The sequence below is a fragment of the Panthera tigris genome, chromosome D1, assembly GCF_018350195.1.
Source record: "Panthera tigris isolate Pti1 chromosome D1, P.tigris_Pti1_mat1.1, whole genome shotgun sequence".
Taxonomy (NCBI): Eukaryota; Metazoa; Chordata; class Mammalia; order Carnivora; family Felidae; genus Panthera; species Panthera tigris.
Window position 1 is genome coordinate 64,208,472 of NC_056669.1, and position 26,115 is coordinate 64,234,586.

At 39.2% G+C, this 26,115-nt stretch overlaps 2 protein-coding genes across 2 annotated transcripts; one reads left to right on the forward strand and one right to left on the reverse strand.

Moving 5' to 3' along the window:
• Positions 1-1,869: 1,869 nt before the first annotated feature.
• Positions 1,870-2,862, reverse strand: LOC102959581 (olfactory receptor 10T2-like). Its single transcript, XM_007083286.2, has one exon. It carries the CDS (start codon positions 2,860-2,862, stop codon positions 1,870-1,872), a length of 993 nt encoding a protein of 330 aa, XP_007083348.2.
• Positions 2,863-23,055: 20,193 nt separating this feature from the next.
• Positions 23,056-24,048, forward strand: LOC102959861 (olfactory receptor 10T2-like). Its single transcript, XM_015537927.2, has one exon. It carries the CDS (start codon positions 23,056-23,058, stop codon positions 24,046-24,048), a length of 993 nt encoding a protein of 330 aa, XP_015393413.2.
• The last annotated feature ends 2,067 nt before the right edge of the window (positions 24,049-26,115 follow it).

Below are 26,115 nucleotides of genomic sequence, written 5' to 3' on the forward strand. Positions count from 1 at the left end.
CTTTCGTGTGAATTAGGGGACATTTGTGAAGATGCAATGGTGAAATTTGTGAAATGGTTGGTCAGAGAACTTCTAGCCAAATTTTAATTCAGTGCTGAACAAAGACTGAGACCTGGAGACCCAATAGGCTGTGACACCACATATAATCAATGAAGCTGTGATTTGAATCTCAGTTTCAAGCCCTGCGGGAACTCTCCTCACCTGTATTCACTGTAGCACAACCTCATGCTTCCTCTCTTGAGATTCTTCTTTCTTTTCAGGGGTTTCTCCCAAGACGTTTTGCTTCCATTCCGGAATCTTCTCTCCACTCTACCCATCGACTTTACACAGAGCTCATTCTCTATCTCTTCATTTTAACTAAACCTTGTTGTCTGAGAAGGGCACAATTGCTTCTCAGCTCTGTTGAACAGAAGTTGCTCACTTCCTTATTCTATAGGCCAGCCACAACTTGGCATTCTCCTAGCTTCTTACTATATTTCTAAATCGTTTGTTTGCATATTTATGACAAAACATTTCCCTCATTGGCACCAATCTTACCCAGCTAAGAAATAATATATCGTTGGCCTTTGAATAATGCAGAGGTTTAGGGCACTGATCCCCACACAGTCAAAAACTTTTGACTCCCCCAAAACTTAACTACTCATAGCCCACCGTTGACGGGAAGCCTTGCTGATAACATAAAGAGTTGATTAACACATATTTTGCATGTTATATGTATTATATACCGTATTCTTACAACAAGGTAGGGTAGAGAAAAAAAAATTCTTTTAAGAAAATCGTAAGGAAAGAAAAGACATTTACATTACTCTATACATTGAAAAAATCCACATGTGAGTGGATTAAAACCTATGTTTTTCAAGGGTCAACTGCACTGTTGTCCTCAGAGTCTTTTACTGACCACCCCACTTCTTGTTATTTATTAGCAAATTGCCACCAACCTCTTGATCTTTTCCCATCTCAGACCTTCAGCTTTGGCAACTTCATATCATCTGGCTGTGCCATCAGACAATGTGACTTCAAAATGCTTAGACTTCCTGACATCATCTAACATCTTCCACAGTCCACATGAGAACCTTACCACAATGGCCTCAATTAGATTCTTCAGTTATATATAGCACATTCCACCTCTCTGATTTTTATAAATTAGAAGCTATTTATCTTTATGCTCTAACTCAAATAGTGTTTGAATTATTTGCTTTTTGAGGTCTTGAGAAAGTTAATTATGAAACCATCCGGCCTACTCCTTTGCTGGGCAATAGGAAAAATAGCTCTTTGACAGACTTTTCTATATTATTCCTGAAATTTGGTATGTTAAAAATGTCTTTTGCAGTAATTTTCATCAGTTTATTTTTCCAGAAATTCTTCCATTCCCATCTAGTTTCCTTATTTCTTTGAATAGAATTGAGCAAGGTATTTCTTAAAATTCCTGGAAATTTCTCTATATTTGTAGCCTTTCACTCATTTCAAGTCTAAGTTTGTGTGCTTATAGTTTTTCCTCTTTTGACTAAGTGAATTCGTGTTTTTTCTTTCCTTCTCCATTGCTCTTTCATTTTTTTCTCCTTTTCCATTTTAGTATGTTTTTCTTCTTCCAAAGGCAACAAAGGTTATGAAAATGGTTTTCCAAACTGCATTTTGATATGTTTACTACATGCGTGTGTGCCTGTATGTATATGCATTTATATGCATATATGTACACATATGTGTAATAACATTTTTAAATATTTTTTCATCTTAAAATATTGTAAAACTACCTGTGGTTTTGTAATAGGAAAGGAGTGAGACCAGGGCATATCAGACAATTAGAATACACTTTAATTGCTTTGCACACAAACTAATGATTTTATTGGAAATACTCTACTTTTTCCACTTTTATTTATCAACAGTCTGTACATTTTTAATGTCCGGTGTTCTTCTATTCCCCATCTGAGGGATGAACCTATTTGTCTTGCCTAATACCTTCCTTAGGGCTGTCTGCATGTCTTTGTTTCTGAGACTGTAAACGATGGGGTTAAGCAGAGGTGTCAGCACTGTGTATGTGACCGCCATCAGCATGTCTTCACGGAATGAGTCCCTGTCCTTGGGCCTCAAATAGACAAAGCCAGCAAATCCATAGTGTATGCACACCACAGTGAGGTGGGAGGAGCAAGTGGAGAAGGCCTTATACTTCCCCTTGGCAGAAGGCATCTTCACAACTCTGGACACAATGAAGACATAGGACATCATAATGAAAACAAAGCTGCCCACCAACACGAAGGCAGAGAGCACAAAAATAGCCATTTCATGATGGAAGGTGTAATCACAGGCAAGGCAGACCACAGGTGAGATGTCACAGAAGTAGTGCTCGATGATGTTGGAGTCACAGAAAGACAAGTTGAATACAGTGATGACGATGCACAGAGAAACCAGGAACCCAACCATCCAAGAGGCCATGATGAACTGAAAGCAGATCTTATGGGTCATCAAGACCTTATAGCGCAGTGGGCTGTGAATGGCAGTGTAACGGTCGTAAGACATGGCAGCCATGATGAAGCAGTTATTGGCTCCCAAACCAAAGAAGAAAAACATCTGTGTGGCACACTCAGGAAGAGAGATGGCCTTGCTATCTGACAGCAAGTCCACTAGCATGCGGGGGATGATTGCCATAGTGGTACAAGTTTCTGAAAAGGACAGGCCACAGAGGAAAAAATACATGGGGATGTGAAGGTTGTGACTCAGCTTGATGGCCACCATTATGCACACATTTGCAGCTAGGATGGTCACATGGGAGAAGAAAATCATCACAAAGAGGAGACCCTGCGAGTCTGGGAAACTGGAAAACCCCCACAGAAGGAATGTGCTCACTGTAGTATGATTGTCCATCATTCATTAGGCTCAGTAACTTTCTCCCACAGGTGCAGACATTCTTGAGGTCAATACTCAAGATAATAAAAAGCACTGAGGTCACCTGACCTTTAATCAAGGGCTCCTGGGCAACAGCAAGACAAATGTTAATGAGAGAACCTAAGCAATGGGAGCTAAATGCATCTGGCTGAATTCAAGTTCAGAGTGATGAGGAGAAAGATTCTAGTAGAAGAATCTGCCTAAATGCCACAGAGTAGGCTAAAATATATTCTGGGAACCCCCTCATATCACCCCTTTCTGTCCTGTACAGTGAGAATCTGCATGAAAGAGGGAAATATGAAGGAAAAAATGTTACTTTCTCACCTACAGGAGTATGAGAAGTAACAGGCGTAAAATGCTTATGTGGTTTAGTCCTAGCTTGGCACACAGAAGTGCCTAACAATGTTGACTGAATCACTACTAGTTTAAGAAGTAAGGAAAAGATTTTCCAAACATTCCTAGAATCTCTAGAGTTATTCCCCAGAAGGCAGTGGCTGCTTGACTAACAATTATGCCAATGAATAGATGTAATTAATGAACTTACCATTTTGAAATTTGTGTTGGTTTCCTATTTATGACAGTAAGTTGAGGCTGGAGGTGTTCAATCCCTGTCTCCCATTCAGGCATATCTTAGAGACAAAATGGTTATGGAGAGGCTATGCCATCCTGGATGGCTCATTTGTGTCCATGATACCCTGTTGAATTCTTGAACTTTCAGGAAAATTTCCAGGACATTTTCTAATGGGTTCACTGGTGGCAAGAGCTTCTTTGCAGCCCAGCTCTTAGAGGAACTCAAGTTCTTCAGGTCATTTCCATTGCTTCTTAAACTATCCACTCTGTGTGTTAGATGACATGATGAAAGTAACACAGGTACTTCCCACACAATGTGGGTTTGGTTTCAGGCACTATTGTCTGGAAAGGAAAGGAAAACCTTGAGAAGACATTGGTGTGCAGTTGAAGTTTGGAGAAAGAATGGTAGAGACACATGTTTTGTAGAATCCACAAAGCTTGAAGAGAAAAAAAAGAAAATATACCTTTAGCTGTAAAGTTTGTATAATCCTTGTGTACTCAGTTACTGGGCCAAAAGTATACAAGGAGGCAAGTCAGGTAACCAGTATTTACTCACATCTGAAATATGCTGGTCAATATGCTTTGCGTTTGATAGAATTTTCTCACTAAATTTCTTCCTGTGACTCTGTGGTAGGGATGTCGGTCCTGATGTTACAAACATGGACTCTAAGGTATAGGTTTGTTTAACTGGCTATCCAAAGCCAATTCATGAATTCCACAAATATTTATTTGACCAAATAGCACACAATTGCCACAGCTTCTCCTATAATAGGGACATATCTAGGTCACCAGGGAAGCATTCTTGAGAGTTATATATCCTCACTCACATCCATCCCAGGTTTCTGGCATGTTTTTCAAAGAGGAGAAAAGAAAAACATAAGGAGAAATTGGGATTATTTGAAACTCTATGACTCTGCTACTTTCTTTTTTCCTTTGTAGTGATGATAAATCCTGCTTTCCTCCTAATACTCAAGGGAGCTAGTGATTGAGAATACGTCAGTATGACATCGTTCTCATTACTTCCAGTCACTCTCCAAGGGCAGAGTTTGAAGGAGATGTTTTGTGATCAACTCACCCTCCTTGGGCTATAACACTTCTGTAGACTGAAAGGGACCTAAGTGATTTATTTTTCTGAAAAACCCGTTTCCTGGTTTATCCGTGCTCCCACCCTTGCAGGTGGATTTAGTATGTCTAATTTCTCTGAGTTAGCAGTGAGGCCTACATAATTTGAGGCTGCATCTTGATGTAAGCCACCTGGCAGATTCTTTTGTCCCACTACCATTCGAAACCCTGCACAGTGGACACCATAAGCCAATCTACCTCCCAAGAGGTACATCAAAACCTTGGCCAGTCTGGGGAGTGCTGGGATCACTATGTCACTCATCATTCCTCACCAGCCTGAACTGGAGAATTTTCCTGACAGCTACGCTTAATTTGTGATCATAGGGCAACATTCAAAGGTGAATATTTACAACCGAGTGTTTGGAAAAGTGCATTTAAGTTTCTTCCAACCCAATCAGAAGAAAAGTCAGCTTTGAGTTAGGTTTTCAACAATTTTCAGAGAAGATAGGGATATTTTTAGAATTTTAAGTAGGATCCATGCCCAGCGCAGAGCCCAACACAGGGTTTGAACTCACAACCCTGAGATCAAGACCCGAGCTGAGATCAAGAGTAGGATGCTTAACCCACTGAGCCACCCAGGCATCCCTGATATTTTTAATGGGAAAATAAAAGAGTGCTTTATTGATTTATAGGTCTGAATTCTTATAGGAAATTAACAAGATTTACATAGTTTCACAAGGCTTATGTTTTCTCTAGTTGTAAATAGCTTTCTGAGTTCATATATATATATATATATATACACATATATATGCATATATATGTATATATATGTGTATATATATATACATATATATGCATATATATATATATATATATATATATATGAGAAAACTTATTTCCTTGGGTCTTTTAATGAAGCTATATATTAGATCCACCAAAGAAATACTTGTTTTTAAACATCACAACTGCTAAATATGAAATCAAATGGTCCACCAAGTAGTCAAAGGGAAAAAGGTATGTGGGGTGGGGGAGTCCCACAAAGAATCAAATTGCCAATGGTTCACAGTGAAATTTATGATGAAATAATGGGTAAAATATGGAAATTGCAGGATTTTATAAATGTTTTTCTTTACTCTTTCCTGCTTAATTCTTTTGATACAATGAAATCACCAAATTAGCCTTGAGATTAGACCTGGAATTATATTGCAGTCTGTTTTGTAAGGCGGCGGTGGGGGCAGGTGGGGTATTGAGCAGAATTAGAGGGACCTGTGTTCACATCCAAACCCTGTTCTATTACATATGTACAAGTAGCTACTTTTCTCCATGGCCCTAAATATACCTCCTAGCAGGGTTACAATGCTATGCACATATCCTTATCTTATCAGATAATAAGTGACAAGTACCTGCTAGTTCCATTCCCATTTGCTAAAACATCGCATGGTGTAGAGACAACTTTTCCAACAGGGGCTCAGCAACACTTGCCTGCTCACAAGTCCCCTGTGATGCTGTACTTGCCCTTCTGCTTATTGGCTGTGTGGAGTCATTCCCTCTTGGCTGCGCACTTGGCTTTGGGATGGAGTTTGCAGTCCTGTTCTCTGCAGCTTTCTAACCTCTCATAGCTTTGTCTGTGTGCTAATTGTGCCAGGAATAGGAAAACTACAGCATTTCCCTCCATCCAGTTGTACCCTTAGTATATGCATTACTTTTAACTGCTGATTAACCCCCACAGCTACTTCATTATTAGTGGATAGAGCACAATGTTTGTGATAAATAGAAATATAAAATTCCCACCTTATGTCAAAGACGAGTCACTTCCAAACTCTTAAAAAGAAGAAAACAGTAAGCTGTTTGAGGAACTTGTGCTCATGTACAGTTTTCTATAATTCTCTAGTGCCCTTTAAAGATTAGTGTTTAAGCCATTTTGTCCTTTGAATGACTGTGATGAGCTCACTCTGTCTGAAATTACAAAGTCTCTTATAACCTTAGGGCAGCATCTTCTCTATTACTTATGGTCGGAGCTGAGTTCCATGCACATTCCAGTGAGAGGTTCGTGGTCACCTGAGACCATGACCCCTTGACACTACTCCGAGTTTCTTCCTTTCTATTAGATACCAGGAGGATTGTTCTCTGTGGACCTAGAACTCATTGTGATGTCCACAAAACCTTGTTTTTATTTTGATATAACTTAGTGATTATTCAGGGAAGTTTGCTCTTATTTATATGAAAAAACAAATCAAGCATTTGAAATTCAACTTGTTCAAATACATTTTGGAATATGAAGGAGTCCCTCAAGTATTTTACTTCATATTCAATACCATTATTTTTTTTAGTTTTGAAAATGTGCCAAGTCCTGGAAGTCTTTCTGTCCTATGAGCAGGCCAAGGGAGAGGAGCCTGTCATACAGGCTGTTGCCTGGGGAATTGGCCAGAAGAAAGGTGGAGAAAAAATAATGAACACAGAACGTTGTTGTGACTGCTTCCTTGTGAAATAACTCTTGCTGAAGAGGAAAATCCACTGTAATTGAAACCTCCATTGACTGCAGGGCCACTCAAAATTTTTTCCCAGTATGTAATGAAATTCTTATCTATCTATCTATTCTAAATTATTATTTGTGTGAGAGAGAACACAAGGGGGAGGGGCAAAGAGAGAGACAGAGACAGAGACAGAGACAGAGAGAGACAGAGAATCCAAAGTGGGCTTCAGGCTCTGAGCTGCCAGCACAGAGCCCAACTTGGAGGCTTGAACTCAGGCGAGATCAATGACCTGAGCTGAAGTCAGACACTTAACTGACTGAGCCACCCAGGATCCCTGAAATTTTTGAAACACAAAGCCATGCTACAATAATTATCTTGTTGGCATCTGTGTATCCAGGACCTAAACTGTTCTTAGTATCCACTATTTTATTAAACAAACCCAAATCTTAGTGGGTCTAACTAAATTCATGCAGAGAGGTTCAATAGGGATTAACAGAGATCTCAAATATCTTGCACACTCTAATCAGGTTGTTGATGGTTAGCTGTTGTGTGAGACCTTACATTGGGATTGAACCTTTCTGCATGTGCATGGTGGCTGGGTTCAGTGGGTGAGCATTCCATGAGAGCCAAATGGATGCCATATCAACTTTTATATTCCACCTCACTTGTACTGAATTCTTTTCATTCAGACAGCCTGCAAGTAATACCCAGGTTCTAGAAGGTAAAAAGAGATTATGGCCCTTGATGGGACAGTGACAAAGTTCTGGAAGAACATGTGGGACTGGAATTATTGCTGTTACCATTTTTGGAAAATACATTATGCCACACATTAAGATTTTACTATATTGGCTTTATCACATGTCTCTTTGTACTTTATCCATGTATTAATCCATCTTACGGTACAAAGGAAATTGCAGACATCAGTACACTTCCTCCTTAATACCTTTGTACACATATCAATAACTACAGTTCAATACCTCTTACATGTTTTATTCTATGCAACCTTATGAAAATTTACATAAAGTAAAATATGCTAATCTTAAATGTATGATCACTATGAATTGGTAAATGCATCATCTGTGTAACTCAAACACCTCTCATTATATAGAATATTAGTGGGAACCTGGGTGGCTCAGTAGGTTGAGCATCTGACTTCGGCTTAGGTCGTGATCTCACGGTTCATGGCTTTGAGCCCCTCATTGGGCTTGCTGCTATCAGTTCAGATACTGCTTTGGATCCTCTGTCCCCCTCTCTCTCTGCCCCTCCCCCCCACTCATGCTCACTCGCTCTCTCTCAAAAACGAATAAACATTAAAAAAAGAATATTAGTATCAGCCTGGGAACAGTATCCCTTATACCCCTCCCCAGCGAGTCCTAGCTTCCCCCTAAGAGAGTCACCCATTGTTCTGATTATTTTTTTCACCATGGCTTGTCTTGTAGGTTCTGGAATTCCATACAAATGGGATCAAATCATATGCCCTCTATTTTATAAGATTTTAGTTTTCCTTTTTTTGTATACAAATGCAGCTGATTTTTGTATGTTGATTTTGTGTCCTACAACTTTACTGAATTCATTTATTAGTTCTAACAGTTTTCTGTAGAGTCTTTAGGATTTTCTCTATATAAGATCATGTCATCTAAAAACAGACTATTTTATATCTTTCATTTCATGTTCCTTCTATTTTTTTTTTTACCTTGCCTAATTTCTCTGACAAGGATTTCCAGAATTGTGTTGAATAAAAGTAGCAAGTTTAGGCATCTCCAACTTGTTTCTGATCTTACAGGAAAAGCTTTCAGCTTTTCACTATTAAGTATGAAGTTAGCTGTGGGCTTATCATACATGGTCTTTCTTATGTTGATTGTTGCTTCTACACATAATTTTTTGGAAGTTTTATATTATGAAATGATGTTGAATTTTGTCAAATGCTATTTCTGCATCCATTGAGATATGATTTTTATCCATTACTTTGGTGTAGTGTATTACATTATCAGACAAAAAGACAGCTTATGGAGTGGGATAAAATATTTGCCAACCATGTATTTGATAAGGGATTAATATCCAAATATATGAGGAACCTCATAAATTAATAGCACAAACTGATTAAAAAGGGGTTAAAGGAACGGAATAGATATTTCTCTAAGATGTACAAATAGCCAATAGGTTTATGAAAAAATGCTCAACATCGTTAATCAACAGGGACATGTGAATCAAAGCCACAATGAGATATCATCTTACTCCTATTAGAATGAAAATTATCAAAAAGACAAGGAATAACGAGTGTTGGTGAGGATGTGGAGAAAACCCTTGTACACAGTTGGTGGGAATATAAATTCATATAGCCATTATTGAAAATAGTATAGAGGTTCCTCAGAAATTTAAAATAGGACTACTATATGAACCAGAAATCTCACTTTTGGGTATATATATGAAGGAAAAGAAGTTAATATCTCAGAGAGGTATCTGCACCTCCATGTTCATTGCCGCATTATTTGCAATAGCTAAACTGTGGAAGAAACACCCTAAGCATCCATTGATAAATGAACGGATAAAGAAACTTACATATATACATAATGGAATATTAGCCTTCAAAAAAGGAAATCCTACTATTTGCAATACTGTGTATGAACTTGGAGGACATACAGTTTAGTGAGATAAGCAAGAGATAGAAAGAAAAATATTGCATGGTATCTATGTGGAATCTAGAAAAATTGAACTGAGGGAAACAAATTGTAGAAGAGTGGTTACCAGAGGTTAAGCGGTGTTAGAAATGGGATAATATCGGTCATAGAGTACAAACTATTAGTTCATGTACAACATGGTGACTATCGTTAATGTATTGTGTCCTTGAAATTTGCTTAGAGTAAATCTTAAAAGTTCTCATTACAAGAGAAAAAATTTGTTTATGTGTGGTGCTGGATGTTAACTATGCTTTTTGTGATGATATCTCACAATTCATGCATATATCTAATCATTATGTTGTATACCTGAAACTAATATAATGTAATATGTCAATTATATCTCCACAAAAAATGATTAAGAAAATAGAAAAATCTAACTTTACACTTCAAGGAACTAAAAAGAAGAAGAACAAGCTAAGCCCAAAGTTAGCAGAAGGAAGGAAATAACAGTGATAAGAACAGAAATAAATAAGAGACAAAAAAAAAAAACAGAAGAGAGCAACAAAACTAAGATATGCTTCTTTGAAAGTAAAAATAAAATTGGCAAATCTTTGAGTAATAAAAAAAGAGAAAAGACTCAAAATTAGAAATGAAAAAGGACAGAGCACAGCTGATACCACAGGAATACAGAGGATCATAAGGGACTACTATGAACAACTAAACACCAACAAATTGGAGGACTTAGAAGAAATGCATGAATTCCTAGAAAGAACATAACAAAACTGGACATGAAGACATAGAAAATCTGAACACCAATAATGAGTAGAGATTGTTGGAAGGTTTTTGATTATCGCTTCAAAGAAAAACTGAGGACCACATGGTTTCATTGATGAATTCTAACAAACATTTAAAGAAGAGTTAACACCAATTCTCCTCAAACTCTCCCAAAAGAATGAAGAGAACATTCCCAAACTCATTTTACAAGGCCCGCATTACTCTGATACCAAATCCAGATGAGGACACTATAGAAAAGAAAATTAGAAGCCAGTTCCCTAAGGAACACAGAAGCAAAAACTCTCAATAAAATAATATCAAACCTAATTCAACAGCATGTTAAAATGACCAGATACCATAATAAACTGAGATTTATCCCTGGCGTATAGGAATGGTTCATCATATGCAGGTCATAAATGTGACACACCACATTAATAAAAAAAATTAAAATCTCATGATCATCTCCACAGATGCAGAAAAAGAATCCACAAAATTCAACATAGTTTCATAATAAAAACTTTCTACAAATTAGGAATTAAAGGAACGGACCCTGACATAATAGAGGCCGTAAATGACAAGACCACAGCTAAAATCATACCCGATGGTGAAAGATTGGAAGCTTTCCTCCAGGAATAGGAATAAGAAAAGGATATCAGCTCTTAGTATCCCTCATTTAACATGGTACTGGAAGTCTTGGCCAGAGCAATTAGGCAACGTAAAGAATTAAAAGGCATCCAATCAGAATGGAAGAAGTAAAACTGTCACTGTTTTTAGATAACATGATCTTACATATAGAAAATCCGAGAGACCCACCAAAGAACTGTTGGAACTGATAAACAAATTAAGAAAGTTGCAGAGTATAATATCAACATACAAAAATCAGTTGTGTCTCTGTATACTAACAAGGAACAGTCATGAAAAATTCTGTGTTCTGTCTGTGTATGAGGTAAGAGTTCTGGGTTTTGTGCAGAGAACTTTGAAAGGTGGTACTTATAAAATCACTGTTCATTATTATTAATTTTTCTTTATTTTTTTAAGAACTCTTTTTTTAATGTTTGTGTATCTATTTTTGAGACAGAGAGACACATAGAGTGTGAGGGGGGTGGGGCAGAGAGAGAGGAAGACACAGAATCTGAAGCAGGCTCCAGGCTCTGATCTGTCAGTGCAGAGCTGGACATGGGGCTCAAACTCACAAACTGTGAGGTCATGACCTGAGCCGAAGTCAAATGCTCTGAGTGTTTCAGTTGAAAACATAGGATTTTTACTGGGACCCTCCCTCCTTGCTTGACCTTGAACTATAACTTCCCCAGCCTCTTACAGCTTCAAAAATCTCTGTTTGGTTTATCAGCAAGTAATCTTGGTTGTATGTTTTTTAGCCTCTCAGACACTACTTTACATTTAGCCAATTCCTCAAGGTGAAAAGTGATACAGGATGGTGAGCTCCCAGAATGGGCTTTTTCTGCTTTCCAGGATCATGGGCACTCAAGCCATTTTTGCTTTTGTAGCTCTTGTATGCCTTCAATATTTTTAATGAGGGCATTGTCCGTTTCCCAGCCCTTGTGTACTCTCAACCCAATGTCTCCTAATGGGAACGTCTTGTGAAACTATAGTACAATACTACATCCAGGATGTTGACATTGCTATCGTCTTCTTTATCTTTTTTTTTTGTAAAGAAAGTATTATTACAGTCTGTGTCTATTAATTCCCATATCTTAAATCTGAGTGGTTCTGTTTCTGCTGTTTGTTGTTTGCACTGCCTCTGACGTTTGGTACCTTGTTTCCTTTCTTGCTAGTCTTTATCTTTCATTGTGTGCTTGTTATCGTATTTGAATAATCATTGATAGGAATAATTGAGGCTTGAGTTCTTTGCTTATTCAGTTCACCTTGAGGCACTACCTGTCCTTGGCCATCTTCTATCCAAGTCAAGGCTTGAGACTCTACATCTCCAGGGCTGCAGATCTGCACAAGACTTGTTTACTTCAGTTTTCCCTTTATCCTGAGGATACAAGTGAGGTGTTTCGTTCAGAATTGTCACCTAGACGTTGTCCTAGATGTTGACTTATCCTCCTCTCGTCCCAAAAGAACACTAAATCCACAGCCTGGGTTGATAACAGCACTTCCTTCTGACTTGTCAAATTCTCTCATGGCAAAAGCATTTTTTAATAATGATTTTTTAAATGTTTGTTTATTTTTGAGACAGAGAGAGAGAGAGAGAAAGTGTAAGTGGGGGAGGGGCAGAGAGAGGAAGACACAGAATCTGAAGCAGGCTCCAGGCTCTGAGCTGTCAGCACAGAGCCGGACATGCGGTTCCAACTTACAAGCTGTGAGATCATGACCTGAGCTGAAGTCAGACACTTAACTGACTGAGCCACCCAGGCACCCTAATAAAGATTTTTTAAGTAATCTCTACACCCATCATGGGGCTCAAACTTATAACCCTGAGATCAAGAGTCAAATGTTCCACTGACTAAGCCAGCCAGGCACCCCCAAAAGTATTTTTGAGTGTTAGGTCTACTTCTCTGGGTTCTCACAGTCACTGGTGAGGCAATTCCTTGTTATCCTCTAATGTGGTGTTAAAGATATGTTTAACATTGTATCATTTGTTTTGGTTGTGCTCACCACTGGATTGGTCAAGCTAGCCATTGCCTCAAAGGTAAACTATATGCATATGAGTGGAAGACTAAACTTGCACATATGCACACAGGTAACCATATGGCCTGACAAGACAAGAAATGCCCTTACCTCCTGCATCTGTGCTTAGATGTTATCTTCCCAGTGAGACCTGCATTGACCCTTCTCATCTCCTAACACATTAGTCTTCCTTACTCTGCTTTATAATAATCTGTATTACCTTCTAGTAATCTGTATCACCAACTTCTTTATGTTATTGCCTTTCCCATGCTAGAAGATACATTCCAGGTAGGCAGGTATCTCTGCATGCTTGCCATATATATTCCCTAGCCTAGGACAATCCCTGGAATATAAGATCATTCAGTATGATTATATTTCTTTCATACATTCAAAAAGATCATTCAATATAATTTTTGAATGTATGAAAGAATAGATGAATGAATGAAATGATTAGTGCCCTTTGAGTTTGTCAGCAAAAAGAGATTGTGTGTCTGAAATGCTAAAGAGGGGACAGGAAAAGTAAATAAGTGTGGTTGTTTTCAGCCTATGAAAGTGGTTAAGTCTATGCAGGGGGCAGTCAAAATCCAGTTCTCTCCAGTTTCCTGAGCAGGATAGGGTTGCCATGAATGAGTCACTCCAAGAGTTTGTTCACTCCTTGTCCCTAAGGAGGCCAGGAACCCTGCTCATTCTCACAGAGAAGTCACCTGTTTTGGCCTGATATAATTCACAGGTCAGTCAGGGACACCCCTTCCTCTTCTTCTCTTGGTACCACCATATGGTTACGGGGCCAGAGATCAGGTACACAGGCCAGAATGTCATGGGTTCACAAAGCCCATCTTCTGCAGATAACCTTCCTGTAAGAAAACAGTTCCATCAATTTTCTATCTGGTTCCACTTTGTCATTTCCTCTCAGAGGTACTCGGTCATACTTAGAATTATCACACTCATTGCAAGATAAAATGTTATAGAAAATGTCTTAAAGGTTTGGAGGTACAAGAACCCTACCTTATGGCAGAGAACAACTTTTAAAGAAAATATGTGAATTATATTTTAAAAGAATTTCAACTTCGATAAGGTATTTTTCACATGAATCAATGTGTGTTTCTAATTATGAATCTCATTTCATTAAAGTAACTCACCATGGGCCTCTGATTTACAATTTGATATAAAAAAATCCACCCCCTTCATTTACTAGAAAACTCCATACTGGCTTATGACATATGGACCAATATATTTAGAACATAGGCACTATTTCCTTTTATTATTTTTTTACTGTTGGTTTATTTTTGAGAGAGTGAGATAGAGCACAAGTGGGGAGAGGCAGAGAGAGAGAAGAAGACACAGAATCTGAAGCAGGCTCCAGGCTTTGAGCTGTCACCATAGTGCCTGATGCAGGGCTTGAACTCAAGAGCCGTGAGATCATGACATGAGCCAAAGTTGGATGCTCAACCAACTGAGCCACCACGCACCCCTCCTTTTATTATTATTATGGTATATTATTATATCAAATACCATAAAATAACAGATTGCATTGAGAAAATATTTTTCTGCCAAGCGCATTCTTCAAAGCCCCTTTCATCTCACTGTTCCTGAGTCTGTGGATGAAGGGGTTCAATATGGGGATCATCACCATGCAGAACACAGACACCACCTTTTCTGGTCCATTGAGTAGCTGGACTTGGGCATCACATAAATGGATGTGATGGTCCCATAGCACAGAGTGACCGCTGTGAGGTAGGACATACAGGTGGAGAAGGCCTTGTGGTGTCCCTTGGTGGAGCACATCTTCAGGATGGTGATGAGGATACAGATGTAGGAGGCAGCTCTGACACACTGTGACCACAATGATGGAGCCAGCTGTCAATGAGGGGATAACTGCAGGGATACTGATATCAGAACAGGAGAACTAAACTAAAGGAACAAAATCACAGAAAAAATGGTTGACTTGAGTTAGTCCAGACTCCACTAATCAGAGCCAGTTTGCAGCAAATAGAAATCCCCACAGCAAGGAGCAAGTGCGAAAAGACTCACAGACAGAAATTCCACCGACATGACTGTCAGTGGTGGGTGTTAGAACTAGTCTCTCAGGGAGGAGGAACCTGAGGCAGCAATCAGAACCTGATGTTTATATTTTTTTTATTTTATGTGTGCATAGTAAAGTATATACAGCCCTCATTCCTGCATATGCATCGAGACTCTCTTATGACAAGTTCTCCAAAAGCAAAGCCTTAGAGACCACTTCTTATGCAAGTGGTTTAGTGAGGAGTGATCTCTAGGGAAAACTATTAAGGATGAGAGAGAAGCAGGAGAAGCCAGATAAAGCTGTGGGCTCTGCTGAAGTGTAGCTTCATTCTGATCCCACAGGGAGCACTGGAGCAAGGAATGGCACCTCAGAGTTGTCCTACCCTGCAGCATTAGGGTGTGTTTGTCATCGTTGTTCCTAAATCACTGTTTCATTCAGTTGTTGGCTATGGGCCACCCTGGGAGTGAGAACATGCACCCCCAGATATTTCCAGTCTCCTTTCAGCAGGGAGCAATTTTCAAAAGAGTGTGGCTGTGAACATTAGCAGCCAGCTCTCAAAGAAGCTGTTCACTGGCTTGGCAAGAGACATCTAGGAAAAGCACAAAAAATGTCTGTCTGGGTTAAAAGTTCCATCATACCATTATCTACAGCTCACTAGACTGTTGCATCACATCTGTTAGGACTGAGGTTCTGGAATGCAGTGGAGGACATCCAGAGTAAGTGCCTCTTAGGGCACCTGCATAGTTCAGTCATTTGAGCATACAACTTCAGCTCAGATCATGATCTCACGGTTCATGAGTTCCAACCCCGTGTTGGACTCTGTGCTAACAGCTCAGAGCCTGGAGTCTGCTTCAGATTCTGTGTCTCCCTTTCTCTCTCTCTGCCCCTCCCCTGCTTGTGCTCTGTCTGTCTCTCTTTCTCAGAAATAAATAAACATTAAAAAATTTTAATAAAACAAATTTTTTAAAAAGTGCCTCTCAAAGACATGAATAGGCACTTTTCCAAAGAAGATATCCAGATGGCCAAGAGACACATGAAAAGATGTTCAAAATCACTCCTCATCAGGGAAATACAAATCAAAACCATGAGATACTACCTCATACCTGTTAGAATGGCTAAAATTAACAACACAAGATTGAGGATGCAGAGAAAGGGGAACCCTCTTGCACTATTAGTGGAAATGCAAACTGGGGCAGCCACTCTGGAGAACAGTATGGAGGTTCCTCAAAAAGTTAAAAACAGAACTACCCTGTGATCCAGCAATTGCACTGCTAGATATATACCCAAAGGGTGCAAAAATACAGATTCAAAAGTGTATATGCACCCTGATGCTTATAGCAGCACAATCAATAATAGCCACACTATGGAGAAAGTCCAAATGTCCATCAACTGATGAGTGGATAAAGAATAGGTGGTATGTATGTGTACACACACACACACACACACACACACACAGGAATATTAGCCATCAAAAAGAATGAAATCTTGCCATCGTCAATGACGTGAATGGAGCTAGAATGTATTATGCTAAGAGAAATAAGTCATTCAGAGAAAGACAAATACCATATGATTTCATCATAAGTGAAATCTAAGAAACAAAACAGATAATAAACATATTGGGAGGGGGAAAAAAGAGAGGAGGAGACAAACTATAAAGGGACTCTTAAAGATAGAGAACAAAGTGAGAGTTGATTGAGGGAGGTGGATGGGCTAACTGGGTGATGGGTAATAAGGAGGGCACTTGTTATAATGAGCCCTGGGTGTTGTATGTAATAGATGAATCATTGAATTCTACTCCTGAAACCAATATTGCACTATATGCTAAGTAACTAGAATTTAAACAAAAATTTGAAAATAAAAATATTTCTCCTAATAGAATTCCTTCTTAATGACCTTAGTTTTTCTCTTGTTTTTTTAACTTTATACAAATAAAGGGCTTCTTGGATAGGTATTTGTTCTGAACCTTTAAGAATGGGCAGCAGTTTGGATAGGTAAACTCAGGAAAAGGAATTTCCAGACAGAATAGACTTCAGAATGAGGAAAGCACAGAATGTAATCAAGAGACAGGGTAGTGACTGGCTTGCCACAATTATTGAGGGTTATGATAGCAGATATTGGAGAAAAGACTTGATTGCACATTAGGTGGACAATGGCACCGATGGTGGAAGAAGACTTGGAAGTCCAAGCTGATGAGAGAGGCAATTAGCAGCTGTTGTGAATATCATGAAGAGCAGTTAGTGCTTGGGAATTTCTTTTTTAGCAAGTTTTTCCCCAGCAGAGTTGCCTCATGAGAGAGAAATCACAGTGCTCCTGCTGTGTGTTCATTTTCTTCCTACTCCCCTTCCTCTGAACATTTCCCCAGGCAATAGCTTCTCCAGACCTGTCCTTCCATTGCCCTGTGTATAGGGCAGAGGAGATCTGAGGGACTTGGCAAATTTTCAGAAATACAAAATAAATGATATTTGACAGGGAGTAAAACATCCCTGAGGGAATATCTATATCCCAAGATATATTTTCAGCATGTTGGATTTCCTCGAGATTTAAAAATATTTTTGAGGACATCACACTGGGTACTAGATACATAGAGCACAAGACTCCTGGTGTCGAAAACAGTGGTCTCAAGATAATGGTCTCCAGTGGCCCAAGAATTCTCATTAAAATCTTCATGGTACTGAGTTCCATTCTTAAGGAATGGAGAAAACTCAACCTTTTATGTTATAGGAGACTCTAGTGTCAGAGGGGACTCATCACAGGCATTCAAAGGGAAAAATAGCCTTAAAACTTATCCCTGAATTAGGAGACACATGAACTCACAGCAAGAACTGTAGAAAAGCACCTGAGTTGCAAGACTGTACGTTCTTGTAGCTTAATACCTTGTGATTTTAAAGGACTGGAGGTGATCTTTCTGTGGAAGGTAGGAATTTTACAGTCGTTTTACTCCCTATAATGAACATTTTTCTATGTTCTTTAATAATTAAGTACCCATGGGGTTAATAGCATGTTAGGAGGTATTAAAGAAACTGTGGCCTCAGAGAAGCTAGAAATCAAAAATGTCAACTCCCTACTTCTGGGTAGAGAGGGAATCCAAAAACCCCACAAGGGAAGATTTGGAGAACTGAAAACAGAGAATAGGATAGTAAACTCAAGGCAAAAGCCAGGTTAATAAAGAGGGCAGGGCTTGGGGAAAACAAACAGAAGGGCTGAGAAATTGGATAGGCGTCTTGCTCTCCAGCACCTAACAAAGTCATCGGGAAGAATGGAAATAATGTCATATTGACATAACTTTCTACCACTAATGTACTAGAATAGTATTTTAAAAACAGAATTTACCATCAACATATATGAAAATAATGTATCATGAAAGTCAAAACTTTTCAACCAAAAACCGTGAGAAAGATTGTGCAGGGTACATATACCCTCACACCCTGGACGTTTCTCGGAGAAGCTTGCAAAAAACTTGTGGATATGAGTGGAGATGTGTTGTTTTCAGAAAGCTCCTCTAGCAATACTGGGATGCCCCTTAGTAGATGATCACTTATGTAGGTCAAATGTGATTCAATACTATAGTAAATAGGGGTTATGTCTAGAGTTCACAAATGGTTTCTCCTGGACTTTCCGCAACCACTGCTAGAATTTTGAGAAATTTTTTGTTCACCTCTTGTAAATTAAAATAAGAATGTATAAAGCATCTAAATATGCACTCACACTACTAGGTAACATTACTCTTAAAATCTATTTAGAGAGCAACTAATTATCTTCAGTGCATGTCCGAATAAAATAAATACTGAGTCGACCAAGTAGTGTATTGATGAGTACATTGAAGTGGTAACCATGGAGGCTTTCTGGAGAATATGCTATCCCATTTGTTCCTTCAGATTGTGAACTAATCTTAGCAAAAACTGTGCATTCATGAGGCTTACCCTGTAACTTGGGAGAGACAAAATTTTAAAATAAATCTCTGCCCTATCAAATATAGGAGTCAAGCTAAAACTTTTTTTTTAATTTAAAATTTAAAAAAGCCTCATCTCATCACAATAAAATGAGATGTGAATCTGAAAGAAGATATGACCAACACAACCAGGGAGGCCTGAGGAGGCTTCAAGAGGGAGGAGACATTGAATCATTTGCTCATGAGAGCTAAGTTTTAGCAGGCAGAGAAGGGCAGGAAGACCATTACAGGTTATAAAAAACAACATGTTGGGGCGCCTGGGTGGCGCAGTCGGTTAAGCGTCCGACTTCAGCCAGGTCACGATCTCGCGGTCCGTGAGTTCGAGCCCCGCGTCCCGCGTCAGGCTCTGGGCTGATGGCTCGGAGCCTGGAGCCTGTTTCCGATTCTGTGTCTCCCTCTCTCTCCGCCCCTCCCCCGTTCATGCTCTGTCTCTCTCTGTCCCAAAAATAAATTAAAAAACGTTGAAAAAAAAAAACACAACATGTGCAAAGTAGGAGAGCCTTGAAGGACGTACTTTTTTTGGAAACAGTGGGACGTTCCCCATATAGAGAAGGTTAGCAGCAGGAAATGAGGCTGGACAGGTAAGACCTTGGATGCCATGCCAGGGCACTTTTCGTGTGGGAGGCTTTATTATCAACTAGCCCTATTATCAAGCAAATAGGTCTCCAGACTCACTGCCTTGCTGTAAACACACTGCATGTGCACACTTACAGCCTTATCACCTTTGGCAAATTAAGTACCTTGCTAAGCCATAGTTTTATTACTGCAAATATGATCATAGTAATAGTACTTATCTCTTAGGATAGCTATGAGGATGTAGGAGGTTGTGTAACTGACTCGTGCAATAAAGATTAGAAGTTATTAGAATTATCTGGTGTGTAAGCAAAGGAGATCTAAAAGAAGCCTACACTGAAGAGATGTAGCATGATTGTAGGTAGAACATAGAAAAGCTGGCGGTAGACGAAGAATAGAACTGGGAGAGGAAAAGGTGAGGCTGTTATAAAAATCCAAACGAGAGGTAGAGTAGAATGCAGGAGACACTTTTTAGTTAGGATCGTAGAACCTAGAAAATTTGGACAACAAGAGAGAATGAGGAGTCAAATTAATCTAAACTAGGGCCTGGAAAATGAGTAAAAGTCTGATAGGAAATAAAATGGTGCAGGGAAAATGGAGGCAGAGAGAACACCATGTAAAAAAGGCAGAGCAGGAGCACCTGGGTGGCTCAGTGGGTTTGGCGTCCGACTCTTGATTTTGGCTCATAGTTCATGGGTGGGTTCAACTGGCAGATGGGACTGTGTGCTAACTGTGCGAAGCCTACTTGGGATCCTCTCTCTCTGCCTCTCCTATGCACGTGCACTGTCTTTCTCTTTCTCTCTCTCTCAAAAATAAATAAATAAACTTAAAAAGAAAATCTGAAAAAGAGAAAAGGCACGGCAGCATGAGGATCGTGAGGTGCATGGAAAATGGAGGGTACTTTGCCTGATTGGGTAGATAAAAGGATATGATAGAAACTGAGCCAGGAGCAGTATTTGGGGATCAGTTGTGATGAGGATTGGACATCATGCTGGGGTATATTGATTTCCTCCTATACACAGCTATTCACTATTTTTGATGCTATCAGTGACTTAACATATCCTGTGTTTAGGAATCTAACATCTGGTTACAGGGTGGTGAATGAAATAAAGACGCAACAGATTTATGCCTAATAACAACTATGCAGGCACCATATCCACCCTGTGGGAAAGTTCCAGAACTATAGCAGGGGGAATTAAAAAAAAAGATGAGGGCAATCAGACATCTGGAATTTTGTAAGTGGCTTAATGGTAAATAAAGGTGAGGAAAGAGTCAAAATTGGGTCTGATGGGGGAAATATGAAAATTCTGCGTTCAATACTTAGAGGGCACACTGGCACTGGAAATGTGCCAGAGGACATTGGGGATTCTTTTTTGGTGGGGGCAGAAATTGGAGAATCACACAAGGTAAGTGGTAGTTGAAGCAATGAGAATGGAAAAACATTTCCTTTAGAGGTGAATAGACAGGGAACCTTCCAAGGAAACGGAGCGTGGTATGGGTCTAGGTTAAAGACCGCTTGGGTGGATGAGTTTGCCACATAGATCTTTGTGTTGGCTCTGAACCGTACCCGTAATGTTCTCTCCCCTGATCTTCACCTGTTGGTGGCATATTGCCATTCTAGTCTTCATTTAAGCATGTCACCCTCTCAGAGAGGGAGCTTCCCTGACTCCACAGACAAAAGCAGTCATTCACTCTCACATCACAGAGATCCTATGGGTCTGGTTCCATGTTGTTTCCCATGTAGAAAAATGCTTGGCACATCATATGCATTTAGTCAATATGTATTGAATGAATTAATGACTTCTATAGTCATTTAACCACTCTGTGCTTTGGTTTCATCTTTTAGAAATCAGAATGAGAATTCCATATAGACTGGTGAGGATTATGTGAGACAGCTCTATCTAACCCCAGCACATTATAAGTATTAAGCAGGTACTGGTTACCTGGCCTGACTCCTCTTGTATTCTTTGCCTACAAACAACAATGCAAATAGAAAACAGCAACTCTTCAACTCACAATATATTTGTTTTCTTCTTGTCTTCTTTTGTTTTTAATCTTTGTGAACCCTATAGAAGAATTTCCAGACAGTGTTTATTTCTTTCTCTTGTACACTGCTTCATTTTCCACTGCTGATACTTTACTATTTTTCTTTCCCTTCACCTTTAACAGTGACTGAAGTTAAAATTAAAATTCTCTTGGAGCATCTGGGTGAAGCGTCTAACTTCAGCTCAGGCCATGATCTCACAGCTTGTGGATTTGAGCCTTGCATCAGGTTCTGCGCTGATAGTTCAGAGCCTGGAGCTTGCTTCTAATTCTGTGTCTCCCTCTCTCTCTGCCCCCTCCCTGCTTGTACTCTGTCTGTCTTTCTGTCTGTCTCTCTCTCCCCACCTCTTTCAAAACAAATAAACATAATAATACAAAATTTTTTAATTAAAATTCTATCAAGTGTCTTCCTATCACTTCTCTGTCCTCACCTGTTATAAGACCAGATGTTTAATGAAAAATCTAAATAGAAATATGATTTCCCAAATTGATCTGAGAAATTTGAGCTGATTCTATTCAGATCTGCAGTTCAGGGCAAACCACATAACAACTATACCTGCTAGAAAATATCCTGGATGTTTTGCTAAAAACTCGAAAGTTGACTAGAATGTTATGACCAGAATATGCCATTCTAGAATGAGACAGTACTTTCAAAATCACGTTAAGTTCAAACTACTCCATTATATTGTATATACACAATGGAAAAAAACTTCAATGAGAAGTTTTTAAGAACTTTAAAATTATTGATATGTATTAAAAAGCAAATAATATTGTATATCTCTTTGTTTTTAATCTTTGTGAACTGAATACTGCTATGGATAGAAATCTAGCAGAAGTTACAACATGTTATCTTCATTTCTATGGTCTATTCATTGCTACAGTTATCACCTTTGGAGCTGGTTCATGGTGATGTACTGATGAAAAAGTATTGCATTAACCTCCTTAAATTTTTTAAATGACATATTCATTTTAAACAATTTAAATTTTTGAATTATATTGCTCATTGAATCAATAGTTTACTAAGCGCACCAAACTACCAAGTTACCAGTAGATCTCAAAAAGTATTTGAAAATGTGTCATCACAAAATTCAGTTGGTGAGAACAAAGCAATTTTATTCCTATTTTCCTGATTACATTCAGATCCTGATTGGAAAAGAGAGAGATAAGAGTGTGTTTTGTGAGTAGGATCCAAGAAGATATTTGGGCCCACCCTCAGTTATTCATACAGATTCTCATACTAGAATCATTCTGATCACTCTAACTCCTGAACTTGACATCAATCCAGTGTATTTAGCATCCCTTTCTCAGACTCTCCCATGAAGAGTTGCCTGAAACTTCCTCCAGTTCCCCTGATTAAAGTCTAGGTGAGATCTGTGCAGTGGCAGGTTAAGACTCCACTCAGAGTCTTAACCTCAAGAAGCTCTGCATCTTTGGAAGAAAGTTGCTGCCTGCATTAGGATGATGGGCAATCATACCACAGCGAGCACATTCCTTCTGTGGGGGTTTTCCAGTTTCCCAGACTCGCAGGGTCTCCTCTTTGTGATGATTTTCTTCTCCCATGTGACCATCCTAGCTGCAAATGTGTGCATAATGGTGGCCATCAAGCTGAGTCACAACCTTCACATCCCCATGTATTTTTTCCTCTGTGGCCTGTCCTTTTCAGAAACTTGTACCACTATGGCAATCATCCCCCGCATGCTAGTGGACTTGCTGTCAGATAGCAAGGCCATCTCTCTTCCTGAGTGTGCCACACAGATGTTTTTCTTCTTTGGTTTGGGAGCCAATAACTGCTTCATCATGGCTGCCATGTCTTACGACCGTTACACTGCCATTCACAGCCCACTGCGCTATAAGGTCTTGATGACCCATAAGATCTGCTTTCAGTTCATCATGGCCTCTTGGATGGTTGGGTTCCTGGTTTCTCTGTGCATCGTCATCACTGTATTCAACTTGTCTTTCTGTGACTCCAACATCATCGAGCACTACTTCTGTGACATCTCACCTGTGGTCTGCCTTGCCTGTGATTACACCTTCCATCATGAAATGGCTATTTTTGTGCTCTCTGCCTTCGTGTTGGTGGGCAGCTTTGTTTTCATTATGATGTCCTATGTCTTCATTGTGTCCAGAGTTGTGAAGATGCCTTCTGCCAAGGGGAAGTATAAGGCCTTCTCCACTTGCTCCTCCCACCTCACTGTGGTGTGCATACACTATGGATTTGCTGGCTTTGTCTATTTGAGGCCCAAGGACAGGGACTCATTCCGTGAAGACATGCTGATGGCGGTCACATACACAGTGCTGACACCTCTGCTTAACCCCATCGTTTACAGTCTCAGAAACAAAGACATGCAGACAGCCCTAAGGAAGGTATTAGGCAAGACAAATAGGTTCATCCCTCAGATGGGGAATAGAAGAACACTGGACATTAAAAATGTACAGACTGTTGATAAATAAAAGTGGAAAAAGTGGAGTATTTCTAATCAAATCAACCCTTTGTGTACAAAACGTTTGAAGTATTAACTAATTACCTAATATATCCTGGCACCAGCATTTTTTCTAGTACAAACTATATATAGTTTTAAAATATGTGTAAATATGTGTATATGCATATATACATATAAGAATGCATCAGTGAATTAAAACATGTTTTGTGACACAGTATTTTCACAGTAGGAACTGAATGAATCTGTTAATGGATTATTGTTTTGGTGTCATTTCTAAGAACTTTTTGACTAGTTGTACATTTTGAATATGTTCTCCTCTTTTCTCCTATTCTTAAGGTTTATCGTTATACATTTTACATCTAGGTCCTTATTGTGTTTTGAGTTAATACTTATATAAATTGTGAGGTTTTATGTTGAGGTGCTTCTGCCCTCCATGGATGTCTCATTCCTCCAGAGCCATTTGTTGAAAGCCCTTCCTTTCACTGGATTCCTTTGTACCTTTTAAAAAAATCAGCTGAACACACTTGTATAGGTCTTTCTCTGGGTTCTCTTCAGCCTCAGTGGTTTATACATCTATTCTTTCATCAGTACCACACTTCCATCAGTATCCTCCACTTTATTCTTCTCTTTAAAAATTATTTTATATATTCTAGGACCTTTCTTTTTTAGTGCTTAGCATTTAGTGCTGTGAATTTTCCTCTTAGTACTGCTTTAGCTGAGTCTCACATGTATTGATATTTGCCTTTTTATTTTCATTCTGTTGTATGTTATTTTTTAAATACTGAGGTCCCAGGTCTTTTTTTTTTTTTACCATTTATTTTCTGTTTAGAGAACTTACTTTAGCAATCACTCAAAGGTAGTTTTGTTAAACAGAGCAAATTTTCATAGCTTTCCTTAATCTGAAATGTCTTTATTACTCCTTCGTTTCTGAAGGCTATATCTTGCCAGTTGTAAATACATTTGCCAATTCTTTGCTTTTAGTACAGATGGTCCCTAACTTACGACAGTTTTGGCGTGTAATTTTTTTTAACTTTACATCGGTGTGAAGGCAATTTTCATTCAATAGAACCCATACTTCAGTTTTGAATTTTGACCTTTTCCTGGAACTTGTGATACTGGGTGGTGGCATGGAGTTACAACAGGAGAACACACAACCGATAACACTCAAAACCATTCTGTACTCACAACCATTCTGTTTTTCACTTTCAGTACAGCATTCAATAAATTACATGAGATACTACTTTATTATAAAATAGGATTGTGTCAAATGGTTTTGCCCAACTGTAGGCTAGTGCTAGTGTTCTGAGCATGTGTAAGGAAGGCTGGGCTAGGTGTTCTGTAGGTTAGGTGCCGGGGTCCAGCCCCAGCAGGTCCAGGGGTTCCCGAAGGATGAACAGCATTGGCGAAAATAAAATAAAATACATGGATACAGACAACAGCAGTGTGTTAGACTGGCCGCTTTGTTGTAGCAAGCATGGCATTATATTTGTTAGCAAATTCCTTGTAGCGTGTGTTATCTATGTTTCTCGGCATTACCTAATTCTAAAAATGTTCCTTTGTGTAGTCACCCATTAGGGAACAACATAGTTATTTTCTTGTAACATTCCCTCCTGCCCTTTCAAGGTCATCTAGCTCTCAACACCTCAAGTGGAATGTTTTACAAGGACATGACTTCTTAATTGTTCCTTTGTACCATTTGCAGTACAAGGGACAAAAGTATTCACTTTGGGGTGCCGGGAGGGAGCCAGGAGGGCCCTGGGAACCCACGCCTTATGCATTCCCAGAGAGACAATGTATACCTAGGAACTAATGAATCATTCTGTACCTTAACCCACCAGGTCCAGTTATCATCTGGAATGCCTCCTGGGGGCCAAGTGGGCCTAGGGGCTGGAGTAACTTGTATCCATGGATACATTCCTTTGTTGCCAGATAGGGGATTTTGAACCCATTTGTCCCCCTCCTTGGCTGGGAAACATATGGGGCTATCCTTCCTTTAGGTAGAGGAGTCTTTATAGGGAGTGGCAAGGGCTGGATGTAGGGCCACATAATTTCCCTGCGGAATCTTCTTTCTTTCCCC

Coding starts and splice junctions, on each gene's coding strand:
- LOC102959581 (XM_007083286.2), bottom strand. CDS start 2,862: ATGATGGACAATCATACTACAGTGAGCACATTCCTTCTGTGGGGGTTT.
- LOC102959861 (XM_015537927.2), top strand. CDS start 23,056: ATGATGGGCAATCATACCACAGCGAGCACATTCCTTCTGTGGGGGTTT.